Here is an 18,286-nt window from a genome sequence, read left to right as displayed (position 1 = left end):
TTCCCCTCTCATCACCCTCAACCACACACACACAAACCATGGAACAAATACCCCAGAGCACCAGGAAGACTTTGTTTCCTTCCCAGAACTTGCTTTGAGCACCTTCTGTATGCCAGGCACTATGCTATGAATTGAGACTCTTCAGAATGCAGTTCCAGCAGCCTTGGCTTTCGACACTCCTGTCCAGTTACAGAGACAGACATGCAAACAGATCACTCCCATCAGTGTAGGAAGGCCCATGCTGGAGGTGTTCCTGAGTAGCACGACTACTGAGCAAGGGCCTTGAAGTGGAGGTGGGTAGGAGAGAGGATGGGGGAGGCAAAACAAGAAGGAAACTTGGAGGGGAGATGCAACACCATGTGTGCCAGGAACCACAGATACTTCACTGCTTCCTGAGCACCAGCTAAGGCAAGTGGAAGCGGGTGAGAGATCATGGGTTTTGGAGCCTGAAAGTCCTGGGTTCAAACCGTACCTCTACCCATACCATGTGTGTGACCTTGGTTATGTTGCTCGACCTCTATAAACCTCAGTTTTCTCCTGTGATCATTTGGGGATCCAAAAAAGAAAAAAGCATTTGAAATCTTTATTACTTAGTAAAACGTCCATATTCCTAAGAGGATGGGGATAAGGAGGAATGCATTCAAAAATAAGATACATGCCATACTGGTTACTAAAATTGTTTAACATTTATTGCTTCTTTTGGAGTTAGTAAGTTGTAAGCCTCACTAGATGCACACACTAAGAAATAGAATTGATTGGACTTGACCATAGGAATAGATCAAACTATGTCCTCTTCTTGTTCCAAGTTTCCTCCAAAAGTGGTAGTTATTTTGTTTTTCTTCATCCTTGTAGAGATACATTTAGTAGAGCTTACCACATAAGCTTCCCCTAACAAATTCCAAAGACATCCACTGCCCCCTTACGTAATGAGGTACAATCAAAGATCAATTAGCCATGCTAGTGGTTAATAGACAAGGAGAACATCTCCATAATCTCTCCAAAGATGGCAAATTATGGCTCTTTGTTTCTTTTTGGGTTTGTAGCATTTTTTATTTTAAAGACAAGGTCTCACTCTGTCCCACAGGCTGAAATGCAGTGGCATGATCATGGCTCACTGCAGCCTCAACAGCCCGGGCTCAAGTGATCCTCCCACCTCAGACTCCCAAGTAGCTGGGGCTATAGGCAGAGGGCACCACACCCAGCTAATTTTTAAATTTTTGGTAAAGATAGGATTTCACCATGTTGCCTAGGCTGATCTCGAACTCCTGAACTCAAGTGATCCGCTGCCTTGGCCTCCCAAAGTGCTGGGATTATAGGCAGGACGCACTGTACCTGATTGTAGATTTTTTAAAAATTTACCATATACTTGCAAATGAAATAATCTGATTGTCTGGAGACTCCGAAGAGTTCAATGAAGATGATGAAAGAAACACTATAAAAACATAACCTGGGAGGAGCTTGACAACTGTTTGGCATCATTGTTCTGTCTTCCTACTTAGAAGTCTTTTCTTCCGAGTCCACATTGAAAATAGACAGTATCTCTTCACTAGTGGGTAAAATTACTAAGAACTGAGGATAAGCTAGAGATATCCTTCTGCCAAGTCAAGGCATAGCTGGAATTCATGCCGTGATTTTCATCCAACACGTTGAACAACTGATCCCAGCAGCCAGGCATCGGCCATAGTGGCTCCACCATTAGCAAAGATCAGTGTTTAACGGTGATGGTTTTGATCTCAGTGAAGAAGTCGTAAGAGTCCTTGGCTCCTTCTCTACCTATTCCAGAACTCTTCATCCCCCCGAAAGGAAGGTTCAGCTCCCTGATGAGCCAGCAGTTGGTCCAGACCAAGCCAGACTGCAGCTTCTTAGCCACCCGGTGGACACGTCCCACATTGCTGGACCACACAGTAGCTGCCAGCCCATACTTAACGTTGTTGGCTCTTTCAATCACCTCCTCTTCGCTATCAAAGGGGACGACACACGTCACTGGACCAAATATCTCTTCCGTCATGCAGCAGGATTCATCCTTAATGTCTGTTATCACCGTGGGAAGCATGAAGTAGCCTCCCTGGCTCCTGGCGGGGAGGTTCAACTTATCCACCCCCTCCCCGCACCAAATCTGGGCACCTTCAGCAAGGGCTCTCTTGACGTAACTTCTGACCTGCGTGGGTAAAAATCATAATTAGCAATGTCTTACCATGTGGCTTCACACAAATCAGCAGAAAATTCAATGTTTTCTAATCGGCTCAGAAGGTCATTCCTAAGAAATCTAGGGTCAATTATCTTATCCCTCAGCTGCTAAGCAGAAGGGCAGAGGTGCTCCAAGCATCATTTGGGCATTCACCTTTCATACATAAGTGAGGGAAGTAATTATTTAATGTCTAAGTGCCAGGAACTCAGATAAGTGCTTTTCAAACAATCTCAGTTGATTGCCTCAAAACATTATTAGCTATTGTTAATCTATTATTATCTTCTATTTCCTGATAGTATAATTGAGTGTGAAAAATACAAATGGTTCATGGAGCTAATAAACAGTAAAGTTAGAATTCACACTCATGTATATTCTGTAGCTAAATACACGAAGAATATTTTCTCCCTTTTTGGAAGCTATGTCCATTGCAGAAAATGGGAAGAAAAAGATGTGTAAGATTTAGTTAAAGGCCAGAATGCCCTTTAATAGATGAGCTTCCAGAACAAATCATTTCTAATTTCTAGTCTCATTACTGAATATACTCTGAAAATACACCTAGGTAATATATTTTAGCTAACTATAATGGGAAATAAATTATGTAGCAAGTTAACTCGTAATAATTACATATATAAATAAACATTGTTGAAGTCACAATTATATGTTTTTCTACCCCAAGGGGTATTATAAGCAAAAGAGAAGTGTAAAAGTAGTCCTAAAAATTAAAAATGTAGAACAGCAGTAAAGCAGCAAACCAAAGACAGGGTAAATTTCGCAATAATGTTTTGGATTTTTACTTATCTATCGAGAATTCTGCCCCAGGATTACGTTAGAACTCCATTGTAGAACTGTATTCAGTGTAGAACTATATTCAGTGTAGAACTATATTCAGTGTAGAACTATATGTATATTTTCCATGTAAAATAGAGGTAATATTATTCTATTATTAAATTTGCTCCAGGTTTGTAGAATTAATAAACCATGAAGTTAAAGACTTTTTTTAGAGACAGTGTCTCACTCTGTCACCCAGGCTGCAATGCAGTGGCACGACCATGGCTTGCTGCAGCCTTGAAGACTCCTGGACTGAAGAGATCCTCCCACCTCAGCCTCTCGAGTAGCTGAGACTATAGACACAAATCATCATGTCTAATTCATTTTGTTTAAATTCCTAAAGAGATGGGGTCTTGCTATGTTGCCCAGGCTGGTCTTCAACTCCTGGTCTCAGGTGATCCGTCCAAAGTGTTGGGATTACAGGAATGAACCACCACACCCAGCTCAAGACTTTTTTAAAAAGTAGAACATTTGGTACAGATTTATATTCCCTTCCATTAACCTCCACCCCCAACATCCATAGTGATCTCAAAGTTTTCCCAGAATATATGCTATTCTAGTTTGTGGGTAGAAACTAAAATAAGTTTGTACCTCTCTTGATCCCTACTCTCTTTCTTTTTTTGAAACTAACTCATCCACATTAATTAAAAGGTTCCAAAGGTGTGTGTCCTGTGTGAACAGGGGAATTGAGGTGCAGCTGTCCGGAGGCCCTGCTGGGATGCAGTGGCTGGACTTCATCAATGATTCAGCACAGCACAAGGAGTACCTGGCTTTAGACCATTATGTCTGAATGAGATCACATGATTTATCTCTCAGGAGCTCTTGGAATAATAAAAGATAAAGAGAAGTGTCAGTCTTCAAATTGTGAACTTATCAAAACATTTAATATCTAAGGTGACACACTAATTGAATTCATTTCCTAGAGAAAGTATGACTAGATGATATCTACCCTAGCAGCTTGGGAACAGAGATTTTCAATAAATTCGGGGGGGGGGCGGGCGGAGAACAAAACCATGACTAGTAATATGCTATAAATGTAAGAAATTATTATAAAATTTTTTCTTCAGGAGAGAGAATAGTTAGTACTCAGTAGCTTTAGACATAAAATCAGAGCACAGGGGTTAGAAGAGTAACCCCGAGAGCCAAGCTGTATTCAAACCCCAGTTCACCCGCTTACTAGCTGAGGGCTTTTAGATGTCCTATGCCTCAGTTTCCTTTTCTGAAACATAGAATTACCACAGTCACTAATTCATAGGGCTCTTGAGAGAATTAAATAAGACAATATATACAAAAGATTTAGCATAATGCCTGGTACATAGTAAGCCTTTTTGACTGTCAGCCTCTGTTGTTATTGATGATGTTGGTGATGACAGTGAAATGAGTGACCCACACTTATTAGCAGAGAGACCTCAGAGACACCCCTCATTCTGTAGGTCAGGTTTTTTATCTGATAAAAGGGGACAGGAAACTGCAACAGTGGGCCTTGGTTAGGTCTGAATCTTGGCCCTAGCAGGGGATACACCCGTCAGCTTTTTCTGTGCTGCCTCCAGTCTCATTGTAAACCCTGCAGAATTATCTCTGTATAGTTGCCTGCATCTTTAGGCAGACAGGTACACAGTCAGATCCTCCAGAGTGTCAAGTAGGGAAGGATTCAGGAGGTAGAAAGAAAAACAAAAAGCAACCCTGCGAAAAGGCAAATGGAGCCTTATCTTCAATCCGCAAGGATAGAATCCCCTGCAGGTTACTAAGCATTCCATGGAGTCACTGGGACCCTGGGAAATCATACCTCTGTTTAGGAGCATGTTGTATCTCCATAAGTCCTTGAGCCCTCAGCCATTACAAAACAACTTGTACATATTCTAATTGGATTCTTTTGCCAATGGCGTTGCCACCTATTGCGGCAATCACGCAGAGGTAGGACGGACATGAAAACTCCGGACTCCACATGGCCAATTTGATTTGGAGAAGACAAAAACACACTGTAGGGGCAGAGAGGGCTGGCATACAGATGGCAGCCCGGTCTTCCTGGGCACTCAGCCCCAAAGCTTCCTGGGGTAACACGAGGAAAGATGACCATCAGCAGAGGGCAGCCGCTGCCTCCTCCAGCAAAGATGGTTTGGCACACAGAACTGAAGAGTCACAATCTGAAGAGGCCATACTTAACATTTCTCTAGGTGTTTCTATTAGCTGTCTCCCAAAAGGCAGAGACAGCAGGGCTTTCTCACGAGAACTCAGCTGAAAGCCTCATGAGGAGCCCAGCTGGTGGGAGGCTCACTCAGTGTAAAGCCATATCTCATTTCATCTGTGCACACACTCAGAGTGAAGCAGTGAGGATGGCGGATGCCCAGTGATCCTCTAAGCCACAGGAAGATGGGGTCAGCAGGCTGTTTCCCAGCAAAAGGTAGATCCTCCTGAGGCTTTATACAGAGGAGGCATTGCGGGCAGAGCTGAGAGGAGTCCTACTCTATGTGGGAGGGATCGAACAGAGAGGATGACAAAACAAGGCAAGCTACAGAGATACCAGCAGTTTTAGATGTGCTGTGGTTATGGAAATACCATCCTTATTGTTTTTCTCTTCAAAAACTTGGCTGCTGATAAGTACCATTTTCAAGTTTTCAACAGTGAATAACTTTCTTTTATTTCCTTTTTTTGAGACACAGTCTCATTCTTGTCACCCAGGCTGGAGTGCAATGGTGCGATCTTGGCTCGCTGCAACCTCTGCCTCCCGGGTTCAAGCGATTCTCCTGCCTCAGTCTCCCGAGTAGCTGGGGCTACAGGTGCGAGCCACCATGCTCAGCTAATTTTCGTATTTTTAGTAGAGACGGGGTTTCACCATGTTGGCCAGGCTGGTCTCTAACTCCTAACCTCAAGTGATCCGCCCTCCTCAGCCTCCCAAAGTGCTGGGATTACAGGCATGAGCCACTGTGCCAATCTAACAGTGAATAACTTTTTAACCATGTCCAAAATCTTTCCCCTCTGAAGCAGTGGAATTTTGGAGCTTTCTGAGATGAGTACAAACTATTTAGCTATACTTAGTTTTAATAAGAATAGTTGCTGAAAAATTATTTTCTATAAGGATCAAGCAGAAAATCAAAAGTAGTTGATTGAAAAGTCTTCAGTTGAGTTAATAGTAACATGCTGGTTTCTTAGCATGAACAGATGTACCTTAGGACTGTAAGATGCCAACAACGGGAAAAACTGGGTGAGTGGATATAAAAATTCTCTGCCTTATCTTTGAAACTTTCTATAAATCTTAAATTATTACAAAGTAGAAGGATTATTTTATTTTTTGAGACAGCATCTCACTGTCACCCAGGCTGGAATTCAGTGGCGTGATTTCAGCTCACTGCAACCTTGACCTCCTGGGGTTCAGGTGATCCTCCTGCCTCAGCCTCCTGAGTAGCTGGGACTACAGGCATGCACTACCACGCCTGGCTAAATTTTTTTGTATAATTTTTAGAGACAGGGTTTTACCATGTTGCCCAGGCTGCTCCTGGGCTCAAGTGATCTTCCTGCCTTGGCGTCCCAAAGTGCTAGGATTATAGGCATGAGTCACCATGCCCAACGAAGATTTATTTTAAAAAAAAGAAAAAGAAAAAGAAAAGAAAAGAAAAACTGACTGAGAGAGAAAGTGTTCAATGGTAAAAGTATCTAGGGGCTTTCAAAAGTTTTGTTTAAAAGATAAATATGAGTTTATGGCCTTATATTTTAATGTGGTCAGAAAAAAATTGGTAACTGCTAAGATTCATCATTTCCAAAGTGATGCATGGCACCTAAGTATACTACATTGAAATGATATTAAGACGATACAACTAACATGTGAAACAGATGCTTGATTTTCAAGCATAATTTGGTTCAATAGAAGATGGCATTTCTGGACTTAGATATGTCCAGGAGAAGCTGGCACCATGTCTAGGGCTTTGCCAATATTTCAAGTTTTTAAAATATTGAATATAATAAGTGGTTTAGATCTATTAGAAATCTTGGTTTTTGTCCACAGCTTCTGCAGCTGTGATGCTAGAAATAATGAGGAATGAGAAATGAGGAATAGTGGCCTTCCCATTTCTCCTTCCTTTAGGGGAAGATGGGGTTGGTAAAAACACGGTGTATAAGATGGGGTGATGGAAGCACTACGTTAAGGCAAATTTATTATTAGGGAGGTGCAAGGGATGAAAATTAGTTGTAAAAATATTAGGAGCTCTGACACGAGAATCTTTTTCCTGGGAGTCATTGTGGTCAAGCCCAGCAAAGTACTCTAGGTCCCCTGATTCCCTGCATGCACAGCTTGGAGCTGGCCAGAACAAGGTGAGTCCTAGGGAAACCAAGCTCTCCCTGCATGTCTTAGTCTGGATTCAGATAAGAACTTGCTTGACAAAATCCAAATAGAGAGCTGGGCTGAGGCAGAAGGAGGGCCGGCCAGAGAGCGACACGTCTTCAGAAACTCAGAGTAGGGTGTCCCTCCCACATGTATGCCTGTGCTTCTGGGACATGAACTTGCAAACTGAGTCCTCTGCTACCATCTGCCACGGACAGAGTCCTCACACATATTTGCCTGATAACAAAAACTATCACAAGAGACTCTACCAAAACCACAACCTTGCACAAAGGCCACCGCAACCTTGCCCAAAAAATACTTCTACAAGGATGTTTATACAGCAACTGTCCGTTCAACCTTGGACTGGTGCTCCCATTTAATAATAAATCACCCTTATTATTGATCCTTGTAGCCAACGATAATTGTTTCAAAACAACATTCTGTCACCTTCCTCATTTTCCCTTTAAAAACCCTCGTCTTCCTTTACCTCCCTGGCTATGCCCAGAATCCATCACAACACGCATATCCCAGTTCATAATCTTCTGGCATTAATTCCCAAAGAAAGTCGCTTTTATTTTCTTTAGAGAGTCCTTCTCTATGTTGTTATTTTAGGTTGAAAGATTCTAACCACAAACCTACTGAAGAAAAGGTTATCTAGGTCTTCTCTGTGGAGTCACTCATAGACGCAATGTTCAGGGTATATATTTTACTCTAGGGAAAAATACGGATATTTTATGCTGAAGTATTCTGACACCTAAACTCGCTAAATTCTGTGTTTATTTTATGGGTGATGAAAACTACTAGGAATCACCAAAACACAAAACTAAAGTTTAAGAATTTGGGAGGCATTCCAAATGTGAATGGTGTCTATAACTAAAATGTGTTATAATAGAAATATTTTGGTATCTTTTTAATAAGTTGATTCTTGAGAAACACAAGGACAGTGGAGAAATATGAATCTGCAGAAATTTTTTCACTTGTGTATTTGTAGTAATGCTATAGAAATCTGAAATTATTTTTGATAATAATCTAGATGTAATTTTTTAGATTCCTAAATTGGCATTTAAAAAGTTAGATTTGTATACTCTTGAGGTATTAAAGATCCATATTTAACCAAATGTTTTCAGAAAACTAGAGTTAGATACCAAAACTACTTGTGACCTAAGCTGGAATCACCAATACTTGTACCAATGGTGAACAGTTAAAGAGGAATTTCAAGCCAAACCTCAAACGCATGTATGTGTCTATATAGCCCCTTTATCATTGTTATGATTTAGTGATCAGTGATACTAGAGACTCCAGGATCGGATGGTTCAAGCATTTTCTTGGAGAAAGGCTGGGTTCTAGTTTTTGTATTTATTTTGTTTTTCCTTTCAGAGTCTTGATGCTGAGTCATGCTGGCCAGAGATGGCCAGAACCTGTGCATTTTGGACCAAATTCCAGGTAGTTTAATCTAAGGATCAAAAAAAAAAAAATTCAAAGAAAATGGATACCTTACATTTGGGGGATATACTGTAACTGGAACACATCATGTAGTGTTAATTCAGTCATTCGCCCAACAAATACTAAGCACCTACTATGTTCCAGGAGCCTTCTAGAGTCTAAAGATACAGCAATGAATGAAATAGACCAAGAAGCTGACATTCTAGTCCAGAGAAGATAGTCAGTAAAGGGGTAAGACATATATACTGCATGTCAGATGACAGTAAGAACCAAGGAGAAAAATAAAGCTCCAAAGAAGTCAAAGTTTTACAAGGTACTACTGTGTATAGGGTAGGCAGGAAAGCCATCATTCAGGTGACATCTACTCTAAGAAGGGGAAGGAGAGAGCCATGCATACATCCGAAGGAAGAGCATTCCAGGCAGCGTGAGCAACAAGAGCAACCGCCAAGAAGGAGGAGGGTGCCTGGTATTCCTCAGGAAGAACAGGGAGGCCAGTATGCAGGAGTGGAATAAGGAAAGGGAAGGGTCACAGAGGTAACGGGAAAGATCGCAGCCAGTTTCTTAGGTTATTCTAAAGACTTAGGCATTGACTGTGAGTAACATGGGGTATGACCATACACAGCATGACACATCATCACCAGTGATGAAATTACTACGATATTAGAGCAAGGTTTAAAAGGTAATTTCGCTACATTAGAAACGTCAGCATGGGCTCAGGAGCCTTCTGTTGTTGCTGTTGTCGCTGTTGCTGTTTGAGACAGGTTCTCATTCTGTGGCCCAGACTGGAGGGCAGTAGCGGAATCTGCAGCCTCCACTTTCCAGGCTCAAGTGATTCTCCTGCCTCTGCCTCCCAAATAGCTGGGATTATAGGTGCGCACCACCACTGCCTGGCTAATTTTTGTGTTTTTAGTAGAGACGGGGTTTCACCATGTTGGCCAGGCTGGTCTTGAACTTGTCACCTCAAATGATCCACCCGCCTCAGCCTTCCAAACTTCTGGGATTACAGGCATAAGCCAACGCACCCAGCCAGGACCCTTCTTAAAACAGGCAGTGTGGCCAGGTGTAGTGGCTCACACCTTTAATCCCAGCACTTTGGGAGGCCAAGGTGGGCAGATCACCTGAAGTCAGGAGATCAAGATCAGCCTGGCCAACATGGTGAAACCCTGTTTCTACTAAAAATACAAAAATTAGCTGGGCGTGGTGGCACACACCTGTAGTCCCAGCTACTTGGGAGGCTGAGGCAGGAGAATTGTTTGAACCCAGGAGGTGGAGGTTGCAGTGAGCCAAGATCGTGCCATTGTACTCCAGCCTAGGTGACAGAGTGAGACTCCATCTCAAAACAATAAATAAACAAAAATAAAAAATAAAAAAAGGGCAGTGTGTGTGAAGTATCACAAGGTTTTAAGCCACCTCTTCTTGACCTCTTCTTGGATGTCATTAAGCTACTTGTTATGTCATAGGAAATCCCCTAATGGTCACCCTTAAGCTCAAATGCTGGCCTTGATCACCATTCTCCACTGAAAGGAACCAAGGCTCAGTAGAGAGAGGTCTTGTTGTCCATGTGTAGCAGAGCAATTGAGACCACCTGAGGCCGCCTGTTGTCACAGAACAGAGATGCTACAGGTGGGCCTCCGGTGGGCTCAGAAGGACAAGAGAGCGGGTTAAAGAGAGGGCTTCTGGAGTGGTTTTAAAGGTGAGGGCATGTGGCCTATTTAGTGTTGCATTTCATAAACACATAGAATCTGCAGTTTATGCCAATTACTAGAACTCATTAGCGTCTTGTTTAAGTCATCACAATATTAAATATTTAATTCTCCAACAGTGGCTCATTTCAGCTTAGTACATGTTAAAAAAAAAAAAAGAAGAAACCTCCTGTGGCCAAGGAGGAACATACTGGGCATCAAAAATATTGTATGAAAGTCCACAGGAATTACAACATATTGAAGACAAATTATTTAGAGTATCACAGAGAAAAGCCATAGCTACCAATATGAGTCAAAGCGTGGCATGGATTTCTCTCTCTTACACACACAGAGAGAGAGAGAGAGAGAGAGATCATTCAACTGATACAGAAAAGTCACTACTTCTATTTGTTTCACTAATATATATTCTCTCACTGGGTAACTAGAATAGTTATTATGGTAGCGACTAAAATAGAAAAAAATAGTGTATCTGCTGAGTTGATACAGAAAGAACTTTGAAATTCTGAGTGAGTGAATTGCACAGGGAACCTCACACTGCAGTATTGCCTGAACCTGCTGAAAGGTACTCTAGAAGGTTAACTTTTGTTCCACCCCTTCCTGTTTCCCAGGAAGCGATCGGGGGCATACTAACATTGTTTTTCACCAGTCATTTGCAGGTGTGGGCAGGCAGGCAGGGAGCCCTAGTGTCCAAAAGAGCCAGAATGAGAGAGAACAGGGGAGTCTCTTGCACCTGGAAAATCTTCACTCCATGCGTGACCATCAACAACTATTGGTCTCACTGGACATTCTGCGGACCATTGTCTATGTACCCGCAATCCTGTAGGTAAATTGAGCTGGAGAAAAACATGCCATGCTGGTCAGCCTCACTTTAAGTAAAGACTACAAGCCTCAAGTGAGCCCTTTGAGCTGCTCTGCTAATAACTGGGTCATTTCCCAGTTCTGTTCTCCTGACCTACTGCGAGATGATTTCATACCCTCTCCTCCCTCCTGAAACCTTCAACACCTTTTCCCCTCCTCACCCTGATGCCTATTTCACTGAGAAAACAGAAGAAATAAGGACAGGCCTTCAAGCTACTTCATCTTTCCATCTGCAAGCAACTGTGTTGCAGTGTCCTGAAAGTCAAAGTTAAATATAGTCAATGTGAGAGTGCACGGTGCAGTGTCAGGGATTTCTACAAACTTACATAAATGCTCTGTCTCTCATTGGCTGGCTGATGGGGACAAGTTTCCCTCAGTGGCACTGAGCTGAAAGCAGAGTCCTTCTGACTCCAAAATGTATGACTTATTTTGGGAGTCACATCTGGTAATAAATTAAAATAATCCTAAATTGCAGTCAAGGGCCAGATCTGCTTTTCTTAAAAAATGACCCTAAAGATCTGAGTTTCATCAATCACTCAGAGACTATCAGTGGTTTCTTCCAGATGGGCTACCCCTGGTCCCCCACTGACTAAGGACGACACAATTTGGACTGCTTGTGTTGGCACTTCTGGCTATAAACCAGAGGCAGACCTTTTCCAAAGAGAATGCTCACCTATGGAAATCACTGGCACTCTTCCACATCACCCTTATTAGCTGATCTTTCTGTTTTGAAATTTGGCTTCTCCTCTCTACTGGTGGTATCTCCACGCTGACTTCTCAAGTTCATTAATTTCATGTGGATGCACTTTCACCAGGACTGCATTTGCATATTCTTATCCACAGTGTCTAGACTCTGCGTCCAAAAATGGGGTAGTAACTAACAATATTTCAGAGTCTGATGTGTGCAATGCTCGTACTGAGCTTCTCTTCAAATAAGAACTTATTCTGTAACTTACATGGCAGAAATTTACTCACTTTCTCCAAATGTGCTTTACTTATCAGAGCACCCATGCTGGCCAATGGATCAGAGGGAATGCCGACTTTCCACTTTCTGGTAGCTTCTACAAATCTCTTTAAAAATTCAGTATAGATGCTCTTCTGGACAAAGATCCTGCTGGTACAGAGACAGATTTCACCCTGCCAAGAATGAGAACAGGGACAAGGCTGGAGACGCTCTCCTTCATGGATAGAGCACTCTGCACTTTTGAGTACCTGCCATGTGTCAGGCACTGGTCTAGGCAATGGAGTACAATGGTAAATAAGACAAACTTCCCACCATGTGGAACACATAGTCTTGTGGGAAAGACAAACAAAAACACAAGTACAAAAACTCGATAAATAATATAACTTCAGCTTGTGATCAAAGCCATAAAAGAAAATTAAGCAGAGGATGGGAACGGAAACTGACGGCAGGCGCAGGGGCAGCTGTTTTACAGAAGGGAGTCATGGGGGGCACATGCAAAGAGGGGGTATTTGCCTGGAATCTTGACTGATGTGAAGCCACGAGACGGGAGAAGATCTGGAGGCGGGGAATTCTTCAGAGTAAGTACAGAGGACCTGCAGCAGGAATGAGCTAGCGTGCATGAGGAAAAGCAGCTGGTGGGGCTGAGGCTGGAAGAGGAGGCAGGGACAGGAAGTGCATGGTAGGAGAGGAGGTCAGGAGGCTAGCAAGGCTCTATTGTGCAGTCTTGTAGTTTCATAAAGAGATTATGTTTTATTCTCAGTATCATGAAAAAATGAGGGAAGGTTTTAAGCATCAGAATGATACGATTAGATTTACATTTTAACATGCTCATTCTGGGAAAATAGGATGGAAGGAAACAAGTGTAGGAACAGAGCAGAGGAGTTAAGAGAATATTCCAGAAGTCCAGATGCGTGTAGGTAGCTGGGACCAGGGAGGCATCCATGGAGATGCAGAGATGTGAAAAGGACCCGCTGAGTTCAACAGGTTCTTCCAGGGGCCCGGGACCTCCGAAGAGTGATGAAGCTGGCACAGATGCACTGGAGAAGTGATGGGATTCAGGATATACCTTAAAGACAGAACCAACAGGACCTGTCAATGGAAAGAGAGGGCAAGAACAAGAGTAGGCTGCACAGGAGATGGTGGTGCTGTTCCCTGGAAGGGCAGACTTGAGGTGGGAAGAGGATTGGTATTGCAAGGAAGGGAGAGGGAGGGAAATGAGAGCTCTGCTTTGGACACGCTGGGTTTCAGATGCCTCACAAACATCAAATAGAGATGCTGAGTGCGCAGGGGAGGGGTTATAACAGATTTCTCAGTGAAAAATAACCCTATCATTTGAATATAGCATGTAACAGTTTACAAACCACATTCTAGACTTTCAAAGTATCATTTATGCATGACAAGTACATAAATGCATAAACATTTTCACCATATTTGTGTTTGACTTCACAAAAATCCTAGGAAATAGAAGCCTCCTGATTGTCCCGGTATTTGTACAAAGATTCACTGTCCAGATTAAACCATTAACGTTTTGAAATAATATATTCTTTCTGCAACCAGGATTGCTGTTAGGATCATCTCCATATCTAGCTTGGGAAATGTCTAAACACTTGATACTTTCATTTGCACAAGTGTCCTGTGACATCAGGGAAGGAGAGCATGACCAAGAGGCTAGAGGGGTTTACCCAGTTCCCTGTTGCTCAGTGCTCAGCAAGCATAGGTTAGCATACCAAGATGCCCAGAAGAAAGACTTTGGAGAGAGTAAGAAAAGGATAGTATCATTCACTGAGTGCCTATCGTCAAGCCAGACACTGCGCAGGGTGCTTTCCTCATTATAAATAATTCCGTAGCCTGTTAGCTTTTCCAGTTTACAGTTAGGAAAAAATGTTTTGAATTAGTACATGTCCAAGGTCACACAGAGATGCTTCAAAAAAGCCAATTACATTCAATTAAGGAAGAAATATGCACGACATAGAATTCATTGCTCAGCTAAATCAAGCTGCTTTATTTATTTTGCCTAAAATCCATTTGTGACCTTGGATTAGCCAATGAGTTAGGTGTATGTCTCTTTCCCCATTGACATTTTAAAACACTCCCAAAAGGAAGGTTATCTGGGCAAACTCAAATCCTTGCACAATTCTGGTAGGAGAGAAGCTTACACTTCTTATCTCCATGCTCAGAATTTGTTTTTTTGTTTTGTTTTTGAGATGGAGTCTTGCTCTTATCACCCAGGCTGGAGTGCAGAGGTGCAGTCTCAGCTCACTGCAATCTCCGCCTCCCGGTTTTAAGAGATTCTCCTGCCTGAGCCTCCCAAGTAGCTGAGATTACAGGTGCCCACCGCTATGCCCAGCTAATTTTTGTATTTTTAGTAGAGACGGGGTTTTGCCATGTTGGCCAGGCTAGTCTCGAACTCCTGACCTCAGGTGATCCACCCACCTCGGCCTCCCAAAGTGCTGGGACTACAGGTGTGAGCCACCACACCCAGCTCCTCAGAATTTGTTTAGTACAGAGTTTACCTTTCTCTCATCTTAGTTTCTCAGTCCACAAATTTGTCCCTCTGTTGTTGTCTCTAAGCCATGAAAACACTTGGTTTAATTGTTCACTTGAAATTTGCTTAATGGTTAAATTAGTTGTGTTGTAAAAGTACATTGTCTATTGATCCAGAAACTATCTTTCTAGCCACTTCAAGAGTTACAGTGAGAGAAATAATTACACTTATGATTATCATGAAGATAATAATTGAAAGTAACATTTGTCACTCTATACTCATGAAAACCCTGTTAGAAGACATCATTATTGTTCACATGATTTTGTCAGTGAAGCAATGCAGGTTCAAAAGTTTATGCAATATTCAATGTCACCTGAGTTAGTTCAATACAGATATCTCTCATTTCACTGCTCTTTCCTTCTGTGAAGTTCTAAGTCTTTGGCCTATGTCTTTATTCTCTGTTAAAATAAAAGTATCCTTTGAAGAAAATCATCCAGTGTTTATGTACATCTGCTATATCCTAGGCAGTATTCTAAGCATTGACATTGAAAATACCACACAAAAGCAGGCACCGTTTCCATCTTCTTGCAGCCTACTGTTTAGTTGATCTGGTCTAGTGTTCTTAACTCTTTGGAATGCCATAGCCTTAAAGAATCTGCCAAAAACTACAGAGCCCAGAGAAATATCTGTTATGTAATTTCAGGAGCTACAACGATGCCCTGAAGTGATCCATGAATCCACACCGAGAAATCTTCTCTAGTCAGTTTCAGGTATTTGGAACTCAGTGTATGAATGCATTTGGAATACTTTTGAAATGAGAGTCAGGTTTACTGGGAATAGGACATTTGAACCACAAGCAAAGACAAGGTTTAAGAAAAGAATAAAAGACAAGACAGGGCAACTGTGTGAATAAAGAAATGGAGATGCTCGGAGCAGCAAAATCAATCATTCCACCCGTGGCTGGTGCCTGATAAAAGCTGTGCAACTCAAGAAGAGGAGTTTGCTGAACAGAAGCTGTGACTCCACAGGGCCACTAATTAATGTTCAAATTGAGCAGAGAGTTAAGGGAATCACACAATGTACTGATCCTGCCTTCACGGAAATGGCACTGGATTGAGCTGCTTGCTCCAGGCGTTGCACTGTGATGAACCAGATCCAGCTTGACAGGGCCATGGAGGGGAGGGAGAAGAACCCCAGGGGACACACCTGGTTGGCAAAGCTGGACCTGACGGTTGCCGGAATGCACTCATCCAGGTTGGCGTCCTCGAAGATGATGGCCGGATTCTTGCCGCCCAGCTCCAGGGAGAGCTTCTTGCAGTGTGGAGCGCTCAGCTGGGTGATCCGCTCGGCGGTGGGCTGGCTCCCGGTGAAGGAGATCAGGGGCACCTCTGGATGGGACACCAGGGCCTCACCCACCATGGGCCCAGTTCCAAACACAATATTGACCACACCTGGTGGAACACCTGGATAGGAAACCATATCAGTTATAGTAATTCTCGGTATGTTGAAGAGTTCAAGTTACATGGAAATTCTCCTTGAAAGTCCAATCGCTTGAATGGGAGTGGGTGGGGATGGAGGAAGCACTTGGGTTTTACAACACTTGGGACTTTCATGACTGCCTCTGGTTTAATAGCAAAGCAAAACCCACAGAGTCACCTCAGCCCACAGTACACACCAGGTAGGATTCCACCGGATGCTTTGCCCTAGAGAGACGCAGGGTGGAACATATTTTAGGTGATTCGTTCCATAATACTGGCTAGGCCTTAGGGCTTGAGGATGCAGAGATAGTCTCAGGCAGGTCAAGCCCACTAGGGGAGCAGTCCCCTGCTCCATCTTGGTGTCCAGGAGTCACAATGCAGTGTGAAAATGTTAAGTAGAGAAGTGTATACATGCGGCAGAGGAGCAAAGAAGAAATCGACTATCTTGGCCCAGGGAAGGAGGGCGAGGCTCCCAGGGAGGGTGGGTTTCAGGTTGGAAGTCCTGTGCACCTTGCTTATAAACAACATCACAACACTGTAGGGCCAACTTACAAGTACCACAAACAACCAAAAATGGGTGCCCCAATCTCTTCTATCACAAGACCCTGCTACCCTGTATATTTGTGCATTTATGCATGTGTTTTCTTTTTTATTATTGTATTTTATTTTTGAGATGGAGTCTGGCTCTATCACCAAGGCTGGAGTGCAGTGGCGCCATCTTGGCTCACTGCAACCTCCGCCTCCCGGGTTCAAAAGATTCTCCTGCCTCAGCCTCCCGAGTTGCTAGGATTACAGGCATGCACCACCATGCCTGGCTAAATTTTGTATTTTTAGTAGAGAGGGGATTTCATCATGTTGTCCAGGCTGGTCTCGAACTCCTGACCTCAAGTGATCTGCCCACCTCAGCCTCCCAAAGTACTAGGATTATAGGCATGAGCCACTGCACCCGGCCTATCCATGTGTTTTCTGGACTTACTTGTTCATTGCCTGCACACAACTAGAAGGTACACTAGCTAAGGGCAGAAACAGTATCTGTTCTTTGCCCTCCATTGTATACTCTGTGCCACAGCCTAGTTTGGCATTGAGAAATAAAAATAAAATCCTAAGCTCCCCCAGTTCACTGAATAGACCCTCTCTTGGCCAAAGGGATACCAGAGAAACCTTAAAAACTGAATTCCCAGCCATTATAGGGTGAGAGGTCAAACACGCCATAGTATGACCCTTCCTTATTAATCTTTAACCGGAATTCTTTCCTGAGTGTAAGCAGAAACCAGCTCTAAAAAACAAGAAATGAACAACCTATTCCTTTATCGCCTTTAGCTAAACATCTGAAACTGCAACCAAATTTTCCTCCCTCTTTGCAGTTTAGATGTGGCAGCTCACCAGTCTCACAACGCATCCCTTCCTAAAAACTGACCACCATCTCTGGACTGGTTTTGGCCGACTTGCCGAGGGTATGTCATGAGAGTTTTCATGTCCTCTGCTTCACCTTTTGACGTCAGATGACCAAAAACTCCACCCTCGGAACATGCTAAGGCTGCCATCTTTTTGAGCACGTGATCCAGTGAAGACACATGAAGCTCTCCTATGCATGCACCTGTTTCTCGTTTATAAATATTCATGACTCCTCCCATATCCTACTAATCATGAATATTCAGCCACCCTGCTCAGGATAAATTTCTGTTCCCTTTACGCCTCCTCCAAGTACTCGTTCTCCACTTTGGGCAGAGGCTACACTACCCAGCCTGCAAGATGGCCAGTCTGCAGGCTGCAACGATTTATAAGAAATAAAACCCTCCTTTCCAAATGCATGAACCTTATGATTCTTCAGCTGATAGCACAGGGAACTCAGACCAGTAAATGCAAACATTAGATAGGGTGCTTACTGTGGGGTCACCATTGCTATCCGTGACTCACACCCTTCTGGCCTCACAACAACCTTAGGAGGTAGGTAGTTTTATTACACTTAGTTCACCAGGAAGAAATTTGAGGCAAAGTGAGATTGAATAACAACCAGTAAGCAG

General features: G+C 43.0%; 1 protein-coding gene across 3 annotated transcripts in view; it reads right to left on the bottom strand.

Annotated features, from left to right (window-relative positions):
* Nucleotides 1–664: 664 nt before the first annotated feature.
* The window catches only part of ALDH8A1 (aldehyde dehydrogenase 8 family, member A1), a 31,640-nt gene continuing 14,018 nt past the window's right edge, over nucleotides 665–18,286 (bottom strand). For 2 of the 3 annotated variants that reach the window (XM_011991455.1, XM_011991456.1), the window contains 3 exons: nucleotides 15,991–16,247; nucleotides 12,311–12,472; nucleotides 665–2,158 (listed from right to left, as the gene is read on the bottom strand). In XM_011991455.1, the coding sequence (XP_011846845.1) occupies nucleotides 1,706–2,158; nucleotides 12,311–12,472; nucleotides 15,991–16,247 (872 nt within the window). In that variant the 3' untranslated portion in view covers nucleotides 665–1,705. The remainder of the gene's footprint in view (nucleotides 2,159–12,310; nucleotides 12,473–15,990; nucleotides 16,248–18,286) is intronic. The other variant, XM_011991457.1, reaches the window with a different exon arrangement.

This window comes from Mandrillus leucophaeus, unplaced genomic scaffold (assembly GCF_000951045.1).
Source record: "Mandrillus leucophaeus isolate KB7577 unplaced genomic scaffold, Mleu.le_1.0 Scaffold396, whole genome shotgun sequence".
NCBI classification, from domain to species: Eukaryota; Metazoa; Chordata; class Mammalia; order Primates; family Cercopithecidae; genus Mandrillus; species Mandrillus leucophaeus.
Note: the sequence above shows the minus strand (reverse complement) of the source record. Positions and strands in the feature narration are given on the sequence as shown.